Here is a 25063-nt window from a genome sequence, read left to right as displayed (position 1 = left end):
TCATTGGTGATACATATTTTAAAAACTTTTTAAAATACATGCACTGGTCCTAAGTGCACAGATCAGTGAAACTGTACACACTGAACACACCTCTGTAACTCAACACCTATGTCAATAGACAGAATACCTATGTCAGATCCCAGAAAAAAACAACAACTATGTTCGATCCCTAATAGTTGAATTATACTTTATTTTACCAGGAAACTGTTAAAATTTCACTTGTGTCTTTTTTTTTTTTTTAAAGAATAGCTCTCAAAACATGACTAAGGCCTTACACGTTTTTACTGAGTACATACTATACCAAGTACTAATATAAGTAATCTCATTTATGTAATCTCATAAGTAATCTCACTTATGTAAAATAAACACCATTGGTTCAATGTGGATGAAGAAATTGGAGTTGTGTGCTCAAAGTCACAAAGTCAGCAGGCTAGAGAACATTCACACGTGGGTCCGCCTGACTCCAAAGCCCAGCTCCTTCTACCACATCACATATTAAACAGTAAATCCAAAATACAAGTAATTCTAATCATAATGCTCTATCTAAAAATGGTTTCAGTCTCTGCTATAGTTAACAGAAACAACAGACTTTGTTTAAAAATGGAAATAACATATACTTTACAAAGAAATATTTCTCTTAAATCTAAAAGTGCTGATTTTCAGCCATGCATCTTTTTTCTTTAAACGTCTTTATTGGAGTATAATTGCTTTACAATGGTGTGTTAGTTTCTGCTGTATAACAAAGTGAATCAGCTATACATATACATATATCCCCATATCTCCTCCCTCTTGCGTCTCCCTCCCACCCTCCCTATCCTACCCCTCTAGGGGGTCACAAAGCACTGAGCTGATCTCCCTGTGCTATGTGGCTGCTTCCCACTAGCTATCTATTTCACATTTGGTAGTGTATATATGTCAATGGTACTCTCTCGCTTCGTCCCAGCCTTACCCTTCCCCCTCCCCGTGTCCTCAAGTGCATTCTCTACGTCTGCATCTTTATTCCTGTCCTGCCCCTAGGTTCATCAGAACCTACAAGGAATAAATGCTGGAGAGGGTATGGAAAAAAGGGAACCCTCTTGCACTGTTGGTGGGAATGTAAATTGATACAGCCACTATGGAGAACAGTATAGAGGTTCCTTAAAAAACTAAAAATAGAACTACCATATGACCCAGCAATCCCACTACTGGGCATATACCCTGAGAAAACCACAATTCAAAATGAGTCACGTACCACAGTGTTCATTGCAGCTCTATTTACAATAGCCAGGACATGGAAGCAACCTAAGTGTCCATCGACAGATGAATGGATAAAGAAGATGTGGCACATATATACAATGGAATATTACTTGGCCATAAAAAGAAACGAAATTGAGTTATTTGTAGTGAGGTGGATGTACCTAGAGTCTGTCATACAGAGTGAAGTAAGTCAGAAAGAGAACAACAAATACCGTATGCTAACACATGCATCTTTATAAATACCTTTTATCTCCCAGTAGCTTTTCTAGGTGTTTAAAGCCTAATATTTTATGATGAAAATTTAAAGCTCACTAAGGCAAGCTGAGGCCATCATTCTATAATCTTAGTTCTAACTTATGTTAAATTAGAGACATAAACCTATCTGACTGCACAAAATACTGAATGATCCCATAATAATCAAATTTGCTACATTTAACCTTTGCTTTTTAATGGACTATTTCCAAGCTTAACCTTTCAATATATTGCACTCAAAGCAATGGTTAGATTTTTATTTGCTGAGAAACCACTAAAAGTGCTTAGTTTAACAGTTTCAATTTCCACAAAACTGTTGAGATTGAATTTTTCAGCCAGTGCAGTATCATTTCAACAAATACTTTTTGGTTCTTATTGCGTGCAAGGCATTGTTTCGGGAAATCTGTGGGAGGTAACACTAAAAAAGGGAAGCAGAAGTGCTTACTGGTGAAGAGGTGGGGCCTTGAGATCAGACAGGTATGGTTTAAAATCCTGGTTCCATTACTTATTAACACTGGCCCTGGGCAAGTTAATTAACCCTTCTAGGCTCAGTTTCCATATGTGTAAAATGGTTACAATAATAGTATCTATCTCAAAGGGCTTGGGGGCATATTAAGTAAGAATAAACTATGTTAAGTACTGGAATATAAGAAGCAAATAATAAATACTAGTGGCTACTATTATTACTATTATGTCCTCAAGTAATTTACAATCTCATTGAAGAGCTCATATTAACATATCCTTTTGGACACTTTCCCTGCCTGAGGAATAAGTAAATTAAATCCCTTCCTTTTGTTTAATCCACAACTAGGAAAAGCAAACACATACATGTCATATGTAAAAAATATGATTTAGATTTCTCAGACTATTAATACTCTCTTTCTCACCAACTCAACTCTACATGAACTAACCCTTCTCTCCTATTCAAGATCTTTCATTGGGCCATCTAGAGACACAGATAATACAGCTGGATCTTATTTGTCTGCTCGGTCATTACCAAGTAAAGGAACTGGATGGCAACCAAAGTGCAGAAGTTTTATGGTGAGCTTTTCCCTTTGTCTCTGTTTTTAAATATTTGAAGTTCTAATTTTCCATACACAATCATTTCATATTAGGACTATGAGGTAATAATGTAGAAATTATAAGATAATAAAGTTTCTACTTACATTTAAATGTCTTTACCAGGAATATCTTATAGCACACCTTTTAACACACCAATATTAAGATTTTCACTTGACAAAAAGAATGAAACCACAAAATTAATAGTCAATCATGAGTCCATCACTGTGTCCTGGACTCAATCAAAGGCAAAAGGTAGATATAGTTGAATGAACAATTATAATTACACAAACAAGAGGAAATGCTATTGAATTTAAGAGTTCTGAATCCTAAAGTGTCCACTTTCTCTCCCTTCCTCTATTGCTTTCTCTGGCTATTTCACACTACTTGTATTTGGAGTTTCAATTACTCCCCTTTCCTCAGTGGTGCACGTATGCAGAAGGTTCTGACCTTTGGCTGAGTAGGCAGAAGCCTGATGGAGCTTTTTAATTGGTACTGTAACCCTTCCCAACTTTTCCAATGATGCCTCAAAGTCAGCACATTTCATACCTTTCGATTAATCACTGTGTTTTTAGTGTTTGTCTCTTCTGAAAGTTAAATATTACTGGGAGAGTTAAATCCCTAATGCCTAATTTTAAAAGATTTTATGAGCAGAGAATGAGAGCCCTGGAACCTGATGCTGAGAGGAGGGAGTGATGGAAGATGGAGAAGAGAAGGTGGAATTAGAAAGAAGACAAAAAGCTAAAGATGAAACTTTTACTTATTAATAAATTTGCCTGTAGTAAACCCCTAAAAGCAAACAATAAAAAGTATCAATCTAAGGGGCTAACAATTAACAATAATTTTGCATATTCCGTCCCATTAACTTTTGCAGAAGTTTATCACTTTGGCAAGTAAACACTTCCTTCATTCTTTAAATGAAGACATGCAGGTAGGATGGGTGCTAAGCTTCCATGCATATGGCAGAATTTGTTCAGAGGGCTGTGACCAGCTTCTGAGAGCGTATTTCCATTTAAGTTCATAGGGGAAAAGGGAAGGGGATTATCAGGAGGTAAGATTCACCATAAGAATAACCAGAAGGATCCTGATTCCAGGACTCAACAACAGCTTCCTAATATCTAGGACTTAATATCTTTAATGCTGAAGCTGAGAATTCTACCCATATCTCATGATTCAAGTTCTGCTCTGATTTTTAGATGCCACCAAAGAGTGACATTTACTTGAAGCTACGTAAGGGGAAGGGCATAAATGGACTCAATCCTTTGATAAAGGGCAGAAGAAAGACATTTATTACTATAGCATCTTATACAGAACATTTCAGAAGACATAAATACTCATAGCTATATGCTACCTGGCATTTTTCAAAGTATTTTCACATTATCATCTCATTTAATCCTTCTCATTATGACATCAATTTACAGATGGAGAGAAAGGTTCAGAGACATGAGGGAACTTGCCTAAGGTCACACTTAGAAAGTGGCATTCTTCTTAATGAAACCCCAAGCTAATACAGATTAACTCTTTTCCTTTCATGCAGAGACCTCTTTGAGAATCTAATAAAGCCCTTGTTCGATTCCCCAGAAAAATGCACACTCATACATTCCGGATATAACTTCAGGGGATTCTCAGACCCAGGTTAGGATCCTCTCTGTATTATGCCCTGTGGTTGTGCACACCAGTGGGACTTGAGGGGCAGAGTGTGCCCACCCTCTTCTCTAGATCTCTGTGATATGAAAAGGAGGTGAACTGAAAGCTAGCCTAAATATACACAATAGACAGACACTGAAGTAATCTTGCAATTAATTAGGAAGGGAAGCAGATACTGCACCGGGAAGAGGATACATGGGCTATGGTTTCAGAGCTGAGTGTGGAAATAGCCTCTGGTACTATCTTGGACAAATTCCTTACTATAAATGGATCTCTGCTTCTTCATCTGAGAAATGGAGATTATCATACATGTCTCACAAATGTGCTATGAGAATACTATACTGTACTGTACTCACTTCTTAGAAGGAATTGAGGAAATCATAGCTATTAGTAGAGGACCCAGAAGGTGATACAACGGAAAGAGGACAACGTTTGGAAGGAACAGACTTGCCTTTTAATCACATCTTGCCATTTATTAGTTCTGTGACCTTGGGAAAATTATTTAGCTTCTATGAGCCTCAGTTTCCTCATCTGCAAAATGCGGACTATTTATATATTACATTAAGTTCTTGTGAGCATAGAAAGTATATAAATGTCTAACAGTGTCTAGCATACTCTAACTGCTATTATTATTAGGAAGATGGTTAATAATAATGAATGTCTGTGATCTAAGAGTAGGAAGCAATAACTTCCATGGAAACAAAATAAATACAAGGCTCCATTTTTTTTCCTTTTCATGGACATGTCTAAATCTTAAAATTGCTCAGAAGTCTTCATATATAAGGCAGAAGTCTTCACATGTAAGGCTGATGATGTGGTGCATGAAATTCTCACTACTTTAGCAGACACCTCACCAAATCAAATCTAACTTAAACCCCAAAGAGGCAGCTTGCTCACATTCCCATAAATGTCACCCAGCAACAGCAAAATAATAGGTCTAATGTTTATGTAAATGTAAATGAGATTTTAAAAACATGTAACTCCAACAAACTCTACAAACACTGCTGTTTAGAGTTTTAAATCATATTACCTTTTGATGGTTGCTATATGCTCTCTGTTATATTACATTCCTTTAACTTTTTGAAATGTTTCTTGCTTTAGGAGAATCTCAAAGAAAAAAAGCAATAATGGACAGGTGGGAAAATATTTAAAAATGTAAATTCATAATTGAAATAAACTAGTAGGTAATTATTTGTATTCACCACAGAATGTCTTTAAATAGTCTGTTCTCAGGAAGCATTTAAAAGTGTGTAATTTTAAAAACCCTCAATTTTCATACAACTTTTCATTCACTGCATAAAGTACACCTATGGTAGTTGGGATTGCCAGACTTCAACTATGAAAGCAATAAAAGGTTATGGTTTTTGCTTATCTGAAAGATTTCTAAGAAAAGACTGAAAAGAAAATTTAACATTTATTACCTAAAAGGCAGAGAAAAGAAAAACAATGATAAGTACTACACTACATTTACTCAGAGATCATATTCCCAGCAATTCAATCACCTATACCATAACTGCCAACCCTTAAGAAAGAGAAAGGAGCTCTGGGCACCTAAAAGAGATAATTCAGAATGAATCTACTTTACCAGTCTGAGACTCCTGACTGTCAGTTTTGCCCTTACTTTATTCACAGCTCTAACCAAGCTTGGCTCTTTTATTTTCCAGGTCACATGGGATTAGAGGAAGCAAACTAGAATGAAAGGGGTAGTAGTTATGGACAGACAAAATAATGGTACTCTAAAGTTATACTCATTACATAAGGGAAAAAAAAGAAACTACTAAAAGACTGATTGGGGCTGTTTGGCAAAGAAGCACAAAAACTACATCAAAACTGATGCACCAGATGATGGCTCACTTTCAAACTTAAATAGCAAGTGCTACTTAGGAAAGAAGAGATATATATGGCTGATTTTATTCTATTTTAAAAAGGAATAAAATTAAAGAATTTATGCTGAAAGGCATTAAGCTTCAGCAATCTTTGAAAATCTATCAACTGTATCCCCAATGATATTAGCTAATGAAACACTACTAGTTTTCCCACCTCACCTCCTCAATCTTATTTATTAAAATAAATGCAATGAAAATCCCGTCTCTAAAGGTATATACAGTTTCCCTATATCTGACTCAATATTTTCTTGTATTAGGTTTCCTTCTCCCAACAATCAGCTGAACTTCTAATACCGAAATATAATAACCTCGGGCAGTTAGATATTGCTAGCCAGCAAGATAAGAACTCTACAAGCGCTTACTGTTCGTGTTCTTCATGAAAAAACTGGTTGGGTGATGATTCTTTCTAGGTGAACGTGTCCAGTTAATAATTCAGAGTCAGCACTGGTATGTCTACCATATAAAATAGTTACTTAAAGATACTTTGGATAAGTTAACTAATCTTTGTTTAACAGATGCATTCCAAATAGACAAACTTGATCTCCCCAACTTTCTTTCTATACATCAAAAAGTATATATCCTGTGAAAAGAAATTAAAATACATATTTAGAAATATAACTTACCTCATCACTTTCAGGCTGTGAAAACACAATCGGCTGGCCTGTATCTGAAGCTTCCCGTATATTAAGATGTAAGGGAATGTCTCCTAAAAGAGCCCACCAGATATCCATTAGTACCGCAAAAGTTTATATAGGCTTTTGGAATTTAATTCTTTGAATTGCAGAAAGAAACAAATCGACTCGAATCAACTTGAGTTATGACTATCCTCAAATTGCTAAATCTCTGAAAAACAAATTTCAAATGAAAATTAGGGGCAAAATATTCCATTTGAGGGCAGTTCCATGATCACATATGTATATATGACAGCAGTGTGGCAGCCAATCATGGAATAAGGCCTCTGATTTATTCTTTGCTGGAAGTCTTTCAGCAACAAATGGCCTGGAAGACATCTGTAAATTTTTCTCCCTGTAATAACTGATATAGACATATCTTGCCACATAATTAGAGGAAATTGAAGAGGAAAAGATGGGGCAGCAAAGTAGTTTAAAAAAAGCCAACAAAATAATCTTCCTGATGGCAGATGACTGAGCTAAGAGAACTGCTGAAAAGTAGGCCAGACCTGTTATTTCAACTATCTGCCTCTTTATCAGATAGAATTATTTTTCTTTTATTATGTATTAATCTATATAGCATTATATATAACTTGTGAGCTTGATGAGCTCTCAGAAAATATATAAGAACCCCCAATATACAGACTTGAGGTCAGAGAGGATATGTGTCTTCCCTGAGGATATATTAGGTAGTAGGATTTAGAGGAAAAATGATCTGATCCATCATCCAATTGACTCTTTCTACCACACCATCACAAATGAAGCCTTTCAAAAGGCTGAGATTAAAAATGCAGTAAAAGGAGTAGAAGAGTTGACTTGTCATGGTACTCAGCATTCTTACACCTACTCCAAGTCTACCCAAAGGTTATTAAAACGTGTGTGTGTGCATGTGTGTGTGTGTGTGTGTGTTTTATATAAAGAATTCATTCAGCACCATGCCAGGCAATGGAAATAATGCAGAAGAATGTGTTAGAAAATTACAAACCTACTACAATTTATATTATGAGCTACATGGAGGAACAGATATTTCATGCTCCTCCTACCAGCAAATTTTGAGTTCTTAACCAACTCTTTAACTCTTTCCTAAAAGTTCAATAGACAAAATACATGAATACTTCAGTAACCATTTAAAGACCAGCTTTTCAGTAAATTTGATGTCTGTTCTATAGATCAACTTTAGACTGTAGGAACCTATCACAGGGGCAGGCAGGAGAAGATATTACAGAAAATACTTAGAAACCCACAAAGTTTTTTCTCTTGATTTATGAACTGCCATTATATAGTAAAGAATCCTGAATGCTTTCATTTCTACTGCAGTAATGAAAGAAAAAAAAGTAAAACCTTCTCCATTTTATAACCACCTAGTGACATCACTTCTGCCCTCCAGAGACTCACAATCTGCAGAAGAGTAGAACAAGAAAGATGAAAACCTTGTTAGAAAACAGGTGGCACAGTGAGAACAGTAATGGGCTAACAATCATACACAGAGAAGGATAAAAAGGAGTAAAGGTAATGAGAGTGGGTGAGGTTCAGCCTGGCCTTGAAAAGTATTTTTGAGGGGTTAGGGCTGAAGGAAGCACATTTCAGAGACATAAGTTAAAGGGGTTTCTGTGGCATGATCTGAGAGCTTTAACTACTATGTACAAACTGTCCCTGTAGGTGAATATGGATAAAGTTCTGAAGAGCCATTTTACCAAATAATCATTTGAAACACAGCCCCATGGATGAAAATAAGAGGCAGCCAGAGAGTCAGTAAAGGGTCCTGGGGGTTTCACCCAGCCAGGAGGCCATAGCTGTGAGAGTTCTTTCCCTGATTTCAGTTCCTCATTCCCAATTCCAACCTCTTCATCATCAGAGCCCCTGCTCCAGTTCATGGGAGATCCCTCTGGGTCCCATGACCACATTAAAAGGAGGAGATGTGCTCTACATTAGAACTCTAAATTATTTTTCCCATAACACTTTGAGATACAGCAGTCTATAGCACTACCCACTTTCTGTGATCAGTAACCAGTTATTTCTGATTTTCTGATTACACTTGTGGGCTGTTGGTTAAAATGTATCTTCCATATGTGAAATTGTTTCTCTAGGAGACATGTTTCAAATTCTAAATAACTGACTTACAAAATCATACCACCCATTCATAAATTAGGGAATTATAATACTGTCAGCATAATTCAATAACGTCATTATAATTACACATTTACTTTATTATATAAGTGAATGTCAATCTGTTATGTTATTATGCAGATTTGGGAAATTGAACTTCCTAGGTTAAATGAAAAACTGTTGCAGAATATAATTAGTAGCTATAATTATAACAATGTGTCAAAATATATCATTAGTATTCACCTGGTACTGTGGTAGCTGCTTTAGTACAAATGCATAAAAACAATAATACATTTAACATCAACTTTTAGAAACTTAATTATAATAAAGAATGTTTTGAAACTCCTTGATCTTTAAGGGATCTTAATTGTTAACTACCCTAAACTAATAATTCACTCTATGCCTCCCTTATTTAGCATCTAACATCTGCCTTTGCTCAGAACAGAAACTCATAAGTAGGGACTTCCCTGGTGGCACAGTGGTTAAGAATCCACCTGCCAATGCAGGGGACACGGGTTCGAGCCCTGGTCCGGGAAGATCCCACATGCCGTGGAGCAACTAAGCCTGTGTGGCACAACTACTGAAGCCTGTGAGCCTAGAGCCCACAAGCCACAACTACTGAAGTCCATGAGCCTAGAGCCTGTGCTCTGCAACAAGAGAAGCCACCGCAATGAGAAGCCCATGCACCACAATGAAGAGTAGCCCCCGCTCCCCGCAACTAGAGAAAGCTCATAGGCAACAACGAAGACCCAACGCAGCCAAAAATTAAATAAATAAATAAATAATTAATTAAGGGGAAAAAAAAAAAACAACTCATAGTAGAATATCAAAACATGTTTCCTAAAAAGTCCATTAAGTTGCTTTTGGATTTGTTAAAAAACATGTTTTATCTAAAATCTGTGTTTTGCTCCTTTAACACATGATTTTACTTCTCCACAAAACACTAATGAATCCTTCAATTCAGTAACATGAACTGTATAGACAGTGTAAATTTCAAGTGTCATATTTTACAGACATGGCATAAAAAGATTACAGAATAAAAAGGTTACATATAAAAAGATTACAGAAAACAGAAAATACTGTTTTCTACAGCAAAAGGACTAATAAATTCAGAACTGATCAGGCAGGCATTTCTTCACACACACCAAGAACTGACACTTCCAAAGGTTGCTACAACATACAGAACAGGTATTTCTGTATATATCTGCTTATACTGAGAGCTGTCTTCCCAACTTAGCAAACAAACTGATGATCATTATTTAAAATGTGGGCTTCAAACCACAGTACTCAAACCACAAAACTCTCCTCTCAAATTCAAGTTATAGGCAGTTTTTATCTATAGCAAGAGTTATCATAATTGGCAGAACAAACCCCCTATTCAAAAAGCCTTCCACTAATGAAGTATCACAAAAAGCCAAAGAAAGGTTAACACACAGAACTGTGCTATACTAACAATTTAAAACACAAAGCCAAAAGCAATTCATCCTTTTCTGAGACATTCTTCATCACCATACCATCTCCTTTGCAAAAGAATATCCTGTGGTCTTACCTAGAATATCAAGATCAAGGGTCCGTGCTAGTCTCCTTGCACCATCAGCACCAAAAATATGAGTTTTGTGTTTACATTTTGGACACTGGAAAACACTCATATTTTGGACAAGGCCCAGAACCTAGAATAATAAAGACACACTGAAATCAAAACAAAATTAAACCAAGTTTCAATCCATTATTTCAACAAGTTTTTACTGCATGCTTACTAGGTTCCAGTGATACAATAATGAATAAGTTATGGTCTCTGCTCTCAAGGAACTCAAGCTGGTGGGAGAGCAAGACACATGTCATTAACTCTAATAATGAGATAAATGCTAAAGAGTTATAAATGACAGGGATCAAAAAATTCTGTTTGGGAAGAATGAGAGGGACCTCTGAGTTGCCCATAGAGAACTGCTTCTTCAGGTTGAGTGTGAGAAGAGGGGTTGAGGCCTACAGCAGGAATTCTAGGCAGAAGAAAGAGCATAAGCCAAGGCAGCAGACTACAACTTGTATGGCCTATGTGGGCTGCAACCCAGTAAGCTGCCAAGGCAGAAGCTAGTTTGGTAAGAAAGGTCAGGGTCAGATGGTAAGATGCCAAATGCCATCCCTGTATTTGAGACTTTCTTCTTGAGACAACAGAGATGGTACCAAAGCAGCAGTGATACACAATAAGATGTACGTTTTAGAAATTCACTTCTGAGGGCAACATGGGAAAAACAGCAGGAAGAAACACAGGAAAAGAAATAGTTAAGAAGCTAACTGTGGACAAAGCCTCACAGTAAATAACAGCTAACACATACTGAGCGCTTATTCTATGTCAGGCACTGGGATAAGTGCTTTATAGGCACTATCTTATTTACTCCTCACAGAACTTTATGAGATGGGTTTTTATCATCTCCTTTCTATAGGTGAGAAAACTGACACAGCCAGCAAAATACTGAAACTCAGCTCTTATCAAAATGTTATTGTTCAAAGCAAAAATTTAAAGCTATATACAAAGTGTCCATCTCTTTCTGAGTTTCCCCAACTTCTGGCACAAACTAGATACTTCATAAACATTTGTTGAATAAATAGACAGGTTCTGCAAATATAATCCTTATTCATGATCCTTTTAATCTTACTTCTTATTGATGGGAAGCTGTGGGTCTCTTCTAGAATAAAAATGGGGAAAACAACTATCAGAGGCTTAGAGATAACAATGTCTGTATCATGCTATCAATCCCACCAATAAGGTTATCATATGGGAGATATCTCTATTAGAACATTTGCATTTTAAATGCAGAATAGCACCGATAGTCGACAATGAAACATATAAATAAGAAGGTGATCAAATTTGTTATTCTTTCTGAAAAGAGAAACAGGAAAGACTAAGGTTTTCTACAACACATGTAAATGAAGACAAATAGTGAGGGACATGAGTTTGTAGGTAAGCATTTTCCAAATATCATATGCCCTTTTGCTGATGCAAAGTGTCACAAAAAATAAATCACACTGTGTTCTGGTAATTCAGTACCATCTTCAGAAAGTTAGAGGAAAACCTAGCTAAATAACACACAGCTTATTTTATTCACTATGTCTATATAATACACTCATTACTTGGGCAGTTTTACTGCCATTTATGTTAAATGTGATATACCCCCTAACTGTAAGGCTTTCAGCTTTAATGTAAAAATATCACTCGAGAAGTGGGAAAAGGAGACACACAACGTGAAAATTTAAGTGAAGGTATATTCTAATCCACAGAGAATGGGAAAAGTATTCCTTCTCTGGAATCTCTTAGACTTCCCAAGATATAGAGGCATGGAGCAAGAGTGTATTTGCAGTTTGTTTGTGATTAACTTATTATTAAATCATTCACTATGGACTGTATAAATGTCTCAGACATTCTCTATATAGACTACATACATGTCACAGACATAAGACTATCACCAAACTCAGTCTTTAATGACATCCTATTATATGCCAGTAACTAGGCTAAACACAAGGAGTAGCATATAGTGGTGAGCAAAACAGACTTGGAGCTTGCACGCTAATTGGAGAAACAGATTGAAAAATTAGTGCAAAAATGTATTTTAAAAACTGGAACATGGGCCGGGGCCGCTGCTTCCTGGAGACCGCAGGTGTAGAAGCAAGCGCCGCGCCCCAAGCTGGACGGGCTTCCGAAGCTGGCAGGCTATGTATGTCTTCCTACATACGGTGAAAGGGACACCCTTTGAGACCCCTGACCAAGGAAAGGCTCGGCTACTGACACACTGGGAACAGATGGACTACGGGCTCCAATTTACCTCTTCCCGAAAATTCCTCAGCATCTCTCCCATTGTACTCTACCTCCTGGCCAGCTTCTACACCAAGTATGATGCTGCTCATTTCCTCATCAACACAGCCTCACTGCTTAGTGTACTGCTGCCCAAGTTGCCCCAATTCCATGGGGTCCGTCTCTTTGGCATCAACAAATACTGAGGGATGGGGCTGGGGACGTTGGAACAAAGGGCTGTAACATCCCTCCTTTTTCTATACTGTCTTCTATATCTTGAAAGCCTGAGAACTATGTTTCCCAAACTCCCAGTGGAAACTCAAACTTTCCCAAATTTTCATTGGAAAATGGGGTTCCCTGGGCCCAGCCCTGCTAGGAGCAGGTTTCTTTGACTCAGGAAAGACAGGTGAGGTAAGGGGCAAATCACTCTCCACAGCAGGAAGCCATGTTTGGGCAGCTTTTTGGTTGATTAAGTTTTTCCATATCATCCACTCCCACCACCTTCCAGCTCTGTTTTACTGTGTATTTTCCTTATAATAAAGGTAATTTTTTTCAAAAAAAAAACTGGAACAGCTTCTCTAGAAGCAAAGTACAGAGTATTATGAGACTGTAGAAAAGAGAGGACTCTATCTACCCTGGAGTCACAGAGGACTTCCTGCAGGAAATGTCTGATCTAACAGTTAAAGAATAAGCAGGTAAAAACAAGGAGAAAGGGAGGAAACACACTCAAGACAGAAGTAGGAGCATGTCTCCTGTCTCCTTCAAGAAACTGAAAGGCAGTATAGTTGAGGTATGGGGTGAGTGGTGCGAGATGAGGCCTGAAAGGTAGGCTTGCAGGCCATGTTTAGTGTCTGGGTTGTATGAGTACAGAGACACCACTGAAGGGTTTTAAGCAAGAGAGACCACTGTGCCTATAGTTGTAGGAGACTCAATTCTCAGGACTGTAGGGTTTTTAAAACAACATGGAATGGAAAAACTAAAAGGACTTGTCTTTGTGTGTTTATTTTCTTAGACAAACACAAATCCAGGGCTGTGTGCTCTGAAATCAGTCATTTCAGAGGTGATAGTTTTTAGTGCTGTCTAAAATACTCTAGGTCTCCTCCTGCACAGTTCTCTGCATAGGATTTTTCTCCTGGGCACAAGGTTAGCATTTCTCTTCTTTGCAATTAGGTGAGGACACGTAACTTGTTCTGGACGATGAAATGTGAGCTGAAGTGGCATGTGTCACATCTAGGCAGAAGCTTTAAGTGCTAATTCCCCATTATGTTTCCCTCTCTCCCTGGGACTAGCAAGCTTCCAGAAAGTGGCTGCTCCATCAGCCTGGGTGCCAGAGTAAGAACGATGCAGAGGAGTGTTAAAGCCAAACCATAACGGACGTGTAGCATGAGAGAAATAAACTCATGTTGTTTTAAGCCACTGAAATTTGAGGGTTGTTAGTACACATAATCCAGCCCATATTGGCTGACACAGGGGTGTAAGAAGAAAGTATTAAAATTTCTATTTCTTCCTTATGATTTCCTTTTTAATTCCAATTTTGTGTGTGTGTTATAATGAAAATAACATATTAGTATAGTAATAAGCGTGTACTATATACAGATACGTAGGATTTACAATATATATTTATATATAGTACACATTATAAAATCTATATATAGGTACAGATAATTTATATTATATATCTATATATTTATATAATTTATTATATATCTATATACAGTATACATGATAGAATCTCTATATCTATAATTATATATATATTTTCAAACATCATTTATTAATTAGCATGTATAATCAAAACAATTTAGAGACAAACGACCCTCTGTATGTTTGAAATTAAGAGGTTGTGATACCTAAGCTTGGCTCTATTACTGATAATATTCTCCTAGCTAAAGGATAAATGCCCTAATACTGCTTCCTAGGTTACCTTGAACAAAGTAATTCCTCTTAACTCTAGAATTCCTTCATCTCAAAAACTTCCCACACAAATACCACTTTCCTTAAAAAAAAAAGTTGTAACGGCACAGAAGAGTGAGCCCAGAACAGACTCACACGTGGAAGTCACTAATTTATAATAGAGATGACACAGTGCTGCAATGTTAATTGGATATCCATATGGAAAATAAGGAATCTTAACCTTCTATCTCACACCATACACAAATATTAATTACAGATGGATTGTAGAGCTAATATGAAAGATAAAACAAAACACATTTGGAAGAAAACAGCAAAATAAACTTATAACCTTGGAGGCAAGCAAAGATTTTTCTAGCAGGACACAAAGAAGCACTAAACATAAATGAAAATTTTTTGTTAAATTCGACTACTTTAAAATTAATAACTTATCAGAAGACATAATTAAGAGAGTAAAAAGGCAAGCTATAGAGTAAAAGATGATATCTATAATGCACATATATAACAAAGGACTTTTATCTAGAATATATAAAGAATTCCTACAAATCAATAAGGAAAAAAAATCAGATAATACAACAGAGAAATGGGCAAGAGACTTAACAGGAACTTCATAAAAGAAGATATCCAAAGACAAATAAATGTAAGAAAAAGTGTTCAATTTTAATTATCATCAGGGAAATGCAAATTAGAACCGCAACGAGATACCATACATTTATGCTTAAGACCTGATTAGAACAGAAAAACATCCTTATGACTACAACAACCCAACCCTCCCCCCAAAAAAAGAAAACCCAAATACCAAATGTTGGTGAGGTCATGGAGCAGCTAAAACTCATAGCTTCAGTGGAGTGTAAAGTGGTACACCATTTTGGAAAACTGTTTTGTAGTTACCTACTTAAAGTGACGTATGCCTATATTAAGGCACAGTATTTCCACCCTGTTATACATTAACAAAAAATGTGAACAGTTACCAAAAGACATTACAAAAGTGTTCATAACTAATTATCCAAAAATGAAAAACTACACAAATGTCCATCATCAGTAAAATGGACAAATAAATTGTGGTATATTCACACCATTGAATGCTACACAGCAATGAGAATGAGAGAACTATAGCTACAGTCAACAGTATGAGTGAAGCTGTCAAACATAATTTTAAGCAAAAGAAGCCACACAAAAGCATATACTTATTATTCCATTTATATTAAGTGCACAGACAGATAAAACTAATCTATGGTGTTATAATTTGGGTTCCGCTTCGCGGGTAGTGATCAGAAGGTGGCACAAGGCAGGAGCTTCTGGGGTGCTGGTAATGTTCTGTTTCTTGAATACAAGCAATGGGTGTGCTCACTTTGCAAAAATTCATTGAGCTATATACACTCACAATTTATGCCCTTCTGTGTATGTGTATCAGACTTCAATAAAACGTTTGCTTTAAAAAAAGGTGGTCATGTGAACAGTGGCCAATAAAGCAATAAGAACAAATAATCAAGATGATGTTTTATTGGGCATCTTCTGAACCTGCACGCAAAAATAACTGTCTGTTTTAAATAGAAAATGTTCTATAAAAGCAGAGAGGTTGTAGTAAAACTAAGATGAAGTCTTTGGGAAGAACAATTCCCTATTCTTTCCACGTGACACTCCAAGGAAAGAACTGAAATAAAAGCCTAAGCCCAGAGAGCTCTGAAATGATGGAGTTCTAGACCATCAATGTCTAATAAGGTAGCCACTAGTTCACATGTGGCTACTAAACACTCGAAATGTGGCTAATCTGAATTGGGATGTGCTGTAAGTGTAAAATACACACTGGATATCAAAGACTTAGTATAAGTAAAAGAATGTAAAATATCTCAATAATTTTTTAGAGTTTACAAGCTATTCTTTAAGCTTTTTCATTGAAGTGTATCATGAATACGCACAAAAAGTACACAAATCACAAGTGCATGACTGAATGGACTTATCATAAAGTAGGCCCATGTTACCATGATGCTGTCAGTAAAACATTGCCAGCACCCTAGAAGTCTCCTTGTATACTCTCCAAAACGTTGCCAAAAGTATAAACGAACAACCTGATTTCTAACACCATAAATTAATTTTGTTGTCTTGAATTTGATATGAATGTAATAATGCAATGTATTCTTTTGTGTCTGTATGATTCATCCAGCTAAACCATGTACATCTGTAGTTCATTTTCAGTGAGTCCTAAGATTCCATGATGACTATATCACAGTTATGCATTCTCTTGTTAGATCATCCGTGTTGTTTCCAGATTTTTATAAACAACGCTTCTCCGAATGTTTTAATACATGTCTTTTTTGCTGGGTATTAGGTTATGCATATTTAACTTCAGTTAAAAAAACGCCAGTTTTCCAATAAAGTTCTACCAATTTATACTCCCACTAGCAAATGAACGAGAACTCCAGCTATGCCACAGCTTCATCAACATTTGGTATCATCAGGCTTTTTTCATTTTGGCAAGTATAGTAAGTACGGAGTAGTACCTCATTATGCTGGATTTTCAATTGTCAATCTGTTTATACCAGGAACTATATTTCCTAGAATTTCCTTCCTTATATGGCTCCTGGTTAAAGTTCACCACAGGTAAAGTGGCATGAGATTTGGGAAGAGAAGGTGTAGGCTTAGGCCTTACACTCTAAAGGTTTCCTGTGGGCAGAGGTGGCGACAGAAATGTGCAGAGGTACAGGTGCATTCCAGTTTGTTCTCATTCTGCCTCTGTGCCCAGCTCTCCTGTGCACTGTGGTTTTAATTTGTGTTGCCAAAATTAGTAAGGAAGTTAAGCATATTTTTACATGTTTATTGGTCATTTGTATATTCTGCTCTGTGAAGTATCTGTTCAGGTCTCTTGTCTATTTTTTCCATTGATTATGTGGTTCTTTTCCTACTGAATTGTCAGAATTCCTAGTATTTTTAAATGCAATTCCTTTTTGCTTGATTCTCAATTTTTATATTGATTTCATGCTGAAATGACAGTATTTTCAATATACTTAGTTAAGTATACTATTAAAATTAACTTCACCTGTCTTTTTCTATTTTTAAAAAAATGGCTACTAAAAACTTTAAAATCACATTTGTGGCTTGAATTATATTTCTCTTGCACAGTGCTACTGTTGACAACTAAAGGCTGACTGTAGAACTTATTTTGATAGTTCTCCTACCTAATGTTGTTCTAAGGTCCTAAAGATGCAAAAAAAAAAAATTATCAGGGTCTGTGATTTATGAATATTTTAAAAAATTGAACAGAAATGAAACATTTACCTTTAAGACTATTAAGGACAGATAAACTGTCAAGTTTCTTTGCTTTTAGTTGAAATTACATCAGCTGAGTGTGCTAACACTCATGTGTGGTTATCTCTTTCTGTTCAGAAGCTCATACAACAGTCATACACACACGTATATTTAACTAGAAAAGAGAAAATAAATTACTTCCTAAGATATGCAGACTATGTGGCTGAACAACTTTTTCAAAACATGGGGTTAGCTGGAAGAAAATTTAAAAGAGAGCTTCCAGTATTAAAAAGATTAGAAAACACTGCCTTCTTCATTTACGAGCAGTCCTCTATAATCAATTATTTTTGAACAGGGGGAGCTAACGTAATAAGAAAGAAGATTATAATGCCCATATTACAATGTTATTCATAAAAATTCTTCTTTTCAATAGGAAGGAATACATATCTACATGACCACCCCCTACCCTCACTCCCCCAAAAAGCCTTATATTATGTGAATACTTTATATGTTGCTAAGCTGTTTGTGTTTATTGTAGAGCTATTTTGTGCATCCTTTGATCGTAGAAACATTAGAAAACAGTTGCTTTGCCACAGCTTAATTTACATAATACCACTGAGACGCAGCTGTAAGCGTGCTCAATCATTTTTTAATGTCTCATCAAAGTATAAGATCCTTTTTTCTTTTTACCTCAGCTGGTTTTACTGAAAAAAGTAAATGCTACGTGCCTGTCTAACATCAGCCACCACAAACCTTTAGCATGTTATTCTTACATTATTCTAATCCATCACTGGCTCAGAAGGATACTTCTTTTATTAACTTTTAAAAAATTGACTGTCTTGAAATATCAACATTGCCCTGAAATACTGGATTTTTGTGTCTTAATGTATTGAATTAATAAGCAGGCTCAAAAGATCCCAATTTTAATTTCTTCTTGGCATTTTAAACCCAGATTCAGGTAAGTAACAAGCAAGATTTTCAGGTTACTATATAATCCAATTTTTCAAGGTTACAATCAGGTTAAATTCTTGCCGGTTGGAACCTGTCACAAGGATTAAGAGCTATGATTTAAGAAAAAATGAAGAGGAAAAACTCACTGTTAAACAGAGAATGAATAATAACAAATGAAATTGATTAGATTCACAAGTGCTTTTCAGTTCTCCATTAGTCTTGAACCAGTTTTTGGTATATTCCTTGAAGCGTGTGTACAGATATTATAATTTTTAAAAATGAGATGGGTGTTCTTGTTTTCTCTTTCAGAAGTAGTCTGGTAATGGAAAAAACAATTAATGGGGAGGCCTGAATTCATTCTCCTCTCAGGGACCAACTAACTACCTCTGGATCCATGAAGTACAACTTAACTTCTCCATGCCTTGAATTCTAAAATGAGGGATTGTAATGATCTCTAAAACCTACCACTGTAACAATAACATTCAGAGCTACCCTTCACAATGTCATGTGCTAAGGCCTATGCAAAGTACTGTACATGTAATCTCACTTAACTGCCACAACGACCTATGAGATGGGTCACGAAACACTTAAGCTAAATTATTTGCTCAAGGTCACACCGTTAGTGAATAACAGAGCCAAAATTCAAATCAGCTGGGTCTATGTGTGGAAGTCACAAAACCAGATGACAAGTAAATGAACTGCAGGATTTTGTTCATGGAACTAGATGGCCTAAAACTATTGACCAATCAATCCAGTTCAGTGGGGAGATTTAAAATAGTAATTAAGAGCACAGTTATAAGGGAAGACCTGATGTGAACCATCTTCATCATTCACTGATGCAGCTGAGCCTCAGACATCATTCCCTTCTCCTGGCTATGAAACTCCCCTTTCCCTTAACACCCTCAGTATACCTCTCCTGACTGTCAACAGAACCTATGGTCCCCTTAACTCCTCCCCATTTTTCAATCCACCAATTTTCTGTCTTTACTTGCCCTAGGCAATCAGGACCCCAAAGGAAAGCAAATTTAAAGGAGACTCCTCTTAATCTCTCATGCTGTGATATTCTACGACATTCACATTACTAAACCTCAACTGTAGATAATCCACAGAAATAGCAATTAAGAATGTGGGCTCTGGAAAGCAGACCATTTAGGATAGGATCCCAGAGGCCCACTAAACAGATGGGTAGCCTTATGCGAATTATTTAGTCTCTCTGTACTACAGTTTCCTCATCTGCAAAATGGGGAAAATAATGTTATTACTTCACAGGGTTGTTGTGAGGGTTAGATTAGTTTAATTCACATAAATCACATAGAACAGCATTCCCGTTTAAAGCATATATGGACTTCTGAGAGATGCTAGAGAAAGACAAAAATGAGCAAACATCTTCAGTCTCTAAGATGCAACTATGGCCGAGATGCAGAATGCTACCTACCCAGTCTTACAAAGATTGTCACTGAAGAAAAGTCGTTTTTCAAAAGTGGAAAGATTACCCAATTGTGAAGAAGGAAGCCACATGCGATACATCACGTGCAAACTAATAAATAGCATTCCTAGAAAGAATACTAACAGCACCTTCCAAGGCCTGCAAAGCCAATAATGAAAGATTCTCTAAATACATCAAAGGTATTAAATTTCCCAAAGAATCAAGTGAGACAACTTGATGATAGGAGAGGAAAAAACTATGCTCAAGGATGAAAAGAATAAATGTGTCACTTGCCTCCATTTTTATGTAAGATTACCTATTTCTAAATCGTTTTGTGAGGTAGATAGGCTTGAGGTATTAAAGAAAATAGAACTTTTGGGGTCCAAAAGACAAACTAGGTGCTGAACAAGCTCCGAGACAGATATGATGAACACATAAGTTTTGAAGGCATTCAAGGGTGAAGATGTGAAACTCCTGGTCCAAATGGATAACCTACTGCCATGAATGGTGACTGTGCCAGAAAAAGAATAAACTACAATTCTGATCCTCATCACTAAGAACAACTTGTAGGGTCTTTGGTAATAAAAATGGAAAACGGAAAAAAAACATTGATAAGAATCAACTATTTTAGTTTCTAAGATCACCTAATTTTTCTTAGGAGACAACATAATCATTAACCCTTACAAATAAATACCACAAAGTCCACACTGCAGTAGGACTCTTTGTTTTTTTGCTTTTAGCCAGCAGGAAAAGAAAACCTGCTGGCTAAAGACAAAAGCAAAATTCCTATCTCTCTTTTATAAAATAATTAACTATTTGCAAGGCTGAAATAGTTATAGAATTTTCTCTATCTCTCTCTTTTTTTTTTTTTGGCTGTGTTGGGTCTTCGTTGCTGCGCACGGGCCTTCTCTAGTTGCGGTGAGCGGGGGCTACTCTTCGTTGGGGTGTGAGGCTTCTCATTGCGGTGGCTTGTCTTGCTGCGGAGCACAGGCTCTAGGTGCGTGGGCTTCAGTAGTTGCGGCATGTGGGCTCAGTAGCTGTGGCTCACCGGCTTAGTTGCTTTGCGGCATGTGGGATCTTCCCGCACCAGGGATCGAACCCGTGTCCCCTGCATTGGCAGGCGGATTCTTAACCTCTGCGCCACCAGGGAAGTCCCTAGAATTTTCAAAATTAATTATAAGAAAAAAAAAAGTTCAGTGACCAGCATTAGGCTTTAATATATTTGTTGCCACGTCAACTATAGAACAGACAGCTAGCTGCTCACCAAAATCCATGGTCTCATCTTTCTAGCTTAGCACATAGCTAACCTATGTTTCTCAGGCTCCTTGAGAGACATGACTGTGATCACATAACAGAGTTTTAGTTGGGGGAATGAGAGTGTAAGTACGTGTGCCACAACCAGGCCTCATCCATAAAAAGCTCCCATGACATACCTATGTACTGTCTTTCTCTTCTGGCTAGCTCAAATGAGGATGGCCCAATGGTGACCTTAGAAGTCACATTTTAAAATGGCAGAGGCTCCAACAGCCTAAATGACTTTGTGGAAGAAAGCCACCATGCTCACCTGTTAATATACTAGTACTGTTACATGAGCAAGAAATAAGCGTCTATTGTATTTGTATCATTATAAATTTTGAGGTCTACTTGTGACAGCAATTAGCTGACATTAAATAACACAAATTTTAAATAATGCAGAATTTTAGACTCTAAATAACTTTAACAACTTAATAAATCTAGAGAACAATTTAGGCTCAACTAAAATACTCAAGAAATAAGGAGATCTCAAAGACACTATTTATCTAAATTTTAAAAAATTTCTTGTTAGAATTCTTATTAGCAAATAAAGAGACTAGTCAAAATACCTAGGCCAAATACAAAAACACCTATGAACTATAAATTTATGTTTCATGATAGCAATTATAATAAGAAACATTAATTATATAACATTATATTGACATCGAGTGTTTAGATTGTACCAAACACTGTACTAAGCCCTCACTTATTTCTCACCTCAACCCTCTGAGGGAAATACTATTATAATTCCCATATTATGAATGAGAAAACTGAGGCACAGATTAAGTAACTTGCTCAGGTCATACTGCTACAAAGTGACAGATCTAGGATTTGAACTCTAGCATTTAGACTCCTGAGCTCACCCTTCTTAACTACTATGTAAAAATGCCTCTGTAAGCTGTACCCTATTGTCTTAAAATTATAATACAATTTCTAATGTAATTTAATTTGCAACCATAAAAGATATACTTAAAGAATATAGCTCTCTATGTGCTTTAAAAAATCTGTGTATAAGAGGCTACAAATATACAGATAAATAAAAAATCTGGTTCGGTGAGGAGAAGGGACAGTCACATATATCATGTGATGGGAATAGTACTAAAAAGGCCAACACCAAATCATTTTCTCTACCAGTCTCTTCCTTGCCAAACAGTTTTAAATCACAACCCTTAGAGAATAGGGCAGGGATTTGTGACTGAGAATCTAACCTCTTATTTCTAGTTCACTGTCAACCTGAGTAAAAAACTAGCTCCTGGTAGATTTATTAACAGCAGCATAACTCTCAAAATCCCTTTGATTTCTGCCTTTTTTTTTCTAACCACCCTACTCTATGTAATTAATTGCCAAGCCTGTCTATTCTTCTTTCAAAATGTCAATTACATTTATTTCCCTTTCCATTTTCATTGCCATTACTCTAAATCAGACCCTTACTGCCTATCACCTACACTTGTGTTTTCCCAACTTATTAAAACTGTCTTATAAGAAAAATATTTGACATCTTGATCTGATACAAAAACACAGGTATATATGTTTATGACTGAGACCATATCCCTATGAAATAACACTTTCTCTTCCTAAGGGCAATTTACCTTGATATTGTTTAAAAACTTTGGTTACATCTCTCACTGAATTGATTTCCTGACTCATTTGTGGGTCACAACCTGCACTGTGAATGACTGTGACCATTGCTAATGCTTCCTTACTGCCTCCGCACTCTCCTGGCTCCTATTCTTTCTATTCATCTCCATCATATTAAATCCTTTTAAAGATCCATTCTAACTGTCTATTTCCTATCCAGCATTCTTTACGGACGCCTCTAAAAATCTCAAGAAGAATGTCCAAATTTCTTAGTCTAGTGTCTAAAGCTTGACTAAACCTAGGCCTAGCAAAGACATATCCAAACATATCACTTCAGCTATAGACAAACTGAACAACCCTGAACACCTGCGATTTCCTGATTCTTTTCAGACTGAATTCTGTCCCTCCCCCAGTCCTGTGATATACCTATGAAAATCCTCCTCCACTCATTCATTCAGTATATATTTAGTGAGCAGCTATATGTTCTGAACACAGAAGGGGATCAGTGGTTGGAGCTGACCTTATGGCACTATAAATGTGAAAGTACTGACAAAATGTGAAAACAGTTACAAAAGGGGAAACAGAGTGTTACTAAATCATACACTAGAAAGAGCTTACCTAGTCAACAGGGTCAGGGTAAGTCCCCCAGAGAAAGAGCTGTTCAATCTAAGCACCAAAGGATAAAAAGGAGCTACAGGTGAAAAGTGAGGGTAAAGCGTTCTCAAATGGGGAAACAGCATGCTGAAGTCCATGAGAAGAGAAACTATGGAAATCTTCCAGAAGTGAAAGACGACCAGTTTGCCTGTGGCACAGATAATGCCAGTCAGAGCGGCCTTGAGGTGGGAATAGCAGATTGTGGATGGCATTATATCCCAGGTCAAATGTCAGTATGAGGAGTATTCATCATATGCATGCTATATGCCAGGTAGTGAACATTTAAGGATTTTTAAGGCATGTTTCTTGCCCTCCAAGAGCTCACATTCTTCTGTTGGGACTGACAGGTAAACTTGTAGTGGGATAAGAGCCAAACTAGATATATGTTCAAGTAGTTCAGAGAAAAAATTATTAACCTTTTCTGGTAGTTTGGGAAAAGCTTCCTAGAGGATGTAATGCCTGAGCAGGGATTTGAAAAATGAATATGAACTGACAATGGCTTCTCAGGGAAGGGACCAGCATGTACAAAATTACAGGGACATTAAAAACAAACAAACAAAAAACATGGCTTTTCCATGAAAACCTTCCTTGATAGCCCAGAGAAAAGTGTTCTCATGTCCCTCAGAATTTAGGGCCCCTGCACCATAATGGAGTTAGTCTACAAGATGATAACGTACTTAAAGAAAAAGGCTTCATCCTCACCTTTTTTTAAATCACCAATGGAGCTTACCATAGTACTTTGCTTATAGAAGGCACTCAATATAAGTAAATATATATTTGTAGAATAAACTAATAGCTATTTATTGAATTAATATTAACTAAGTGATCCCTTATGTACAGAAAGAATAAGAGAGTATACTTTAATATACTTTTCAGGAGCTGGAAAGGAGATTATCTAAGAAGAAAGGGCTGGATAGTGAAATCCCTGTGACTCTAAAAGTTGAAATGGTAGAGGAAGGGCTCCAGATTGAGGTGCCTGGTTTTCCCTTATAAAAGAAGGCAACAAAAATGGATGAGATAAATAAGATGAAAAGACAACCCTCAGAATGCGAGAAAATATTTGCAAATGAAGCAACTGACAAAGGATTAATCTCCAAAATATACAAGCAGCTCATGCAGCTCAGTATCAGAAAAACAAACAACCCAATCCAAAAATGGGCAGAAGACCTAAATAGACATTTCTCCAAAGAAGATATACAGATTGCCAACAAACACATGAAAGGATGCTCAACATCACTAATCAACAGAGAAATTCAAATCAAAACTACAATGAGGTATCACCTCACACTGGTCAGAATGGCCAGCATCAAAAAAATCTACAAACAATAAATGCTGGAGAGGGTGTAGAGAAAAGGGAACC

At 36.6% G+C, this 25063-nt stretch overlaps 2 protein-coding genes across 3 annotated transcripts in view; one reads left to right on the top strand and one right to left on the bottom strand.

The window, feature by feature from the left end:
* Positions 1 to 25063, bottom strand: part of NUBPL (NUBP iron-sulfur cluster assembly factor, mitochondrial) — a 252526-nt gene that overhangs the window by 4022 nt on the left and 223441 nt on the right. The window contains exons 9-10 of one of the 2 annotated variants that reach the window (XM_061182427.1): positions 10407 to 10527; positions 6704 to 6786 (exon numbers count right to left, since the gene is read on the bottom strand). In XM_061182427.1, the coding sequence (XP_061038410.1) occupies positions 6704 to 6786; positions 10407 to 10527 (204 nt within the window). The remainder of the gene's footprint in view (positions 1 to 6703; positions 6787 to 10406; positions 10528 to 25063) is intronic. The other variant, XM_061182428.1, reaches the window with a different exon arrangement.
* Positions 12493 to 13208, top strand: LOC133085397 (ORM1-like protein 2). Its single transcript, XM_061182426.1, has one exon. It carries the CDS (start codon positions 12566 to 12568, stop codon positions 12848 to 12850), a length of 285 nt encoding a protein of 94 aa, XP_061038409.1. The 5' UTR covers positions 12493 to 12565; the 3' UTR covers positions 12851 to 13208.

The sequence above is a fragment of the Eubalaena glacialis genome, chromosome 2 (assembly GCF_028564815.1).
Source record: "Eubalaena glacialis isolate mEubGla1 chromosome 2, mEubGla1.1.hap2.+ XY, whole genome shotgun sequence".
NCBI classification, from domain to species: Eukaryota; Metazoa; Chordata; class Mammalia; order Artiodactyla; family Balaenidae; genus Eubalaena; species Eubalaena glacialis.
This window is presented reverse-complemented; position numbering and strand designations above follow the sequence as displayed.

Coding starts and splice junctions, on each gene's coding strand:
- LOC133085397 (XM_061182426.1), top strand. CDS start 12,566: ATGTATGTCTTCCTACATACGGTGAAAGGGACACCCTTTGAGACCCCT.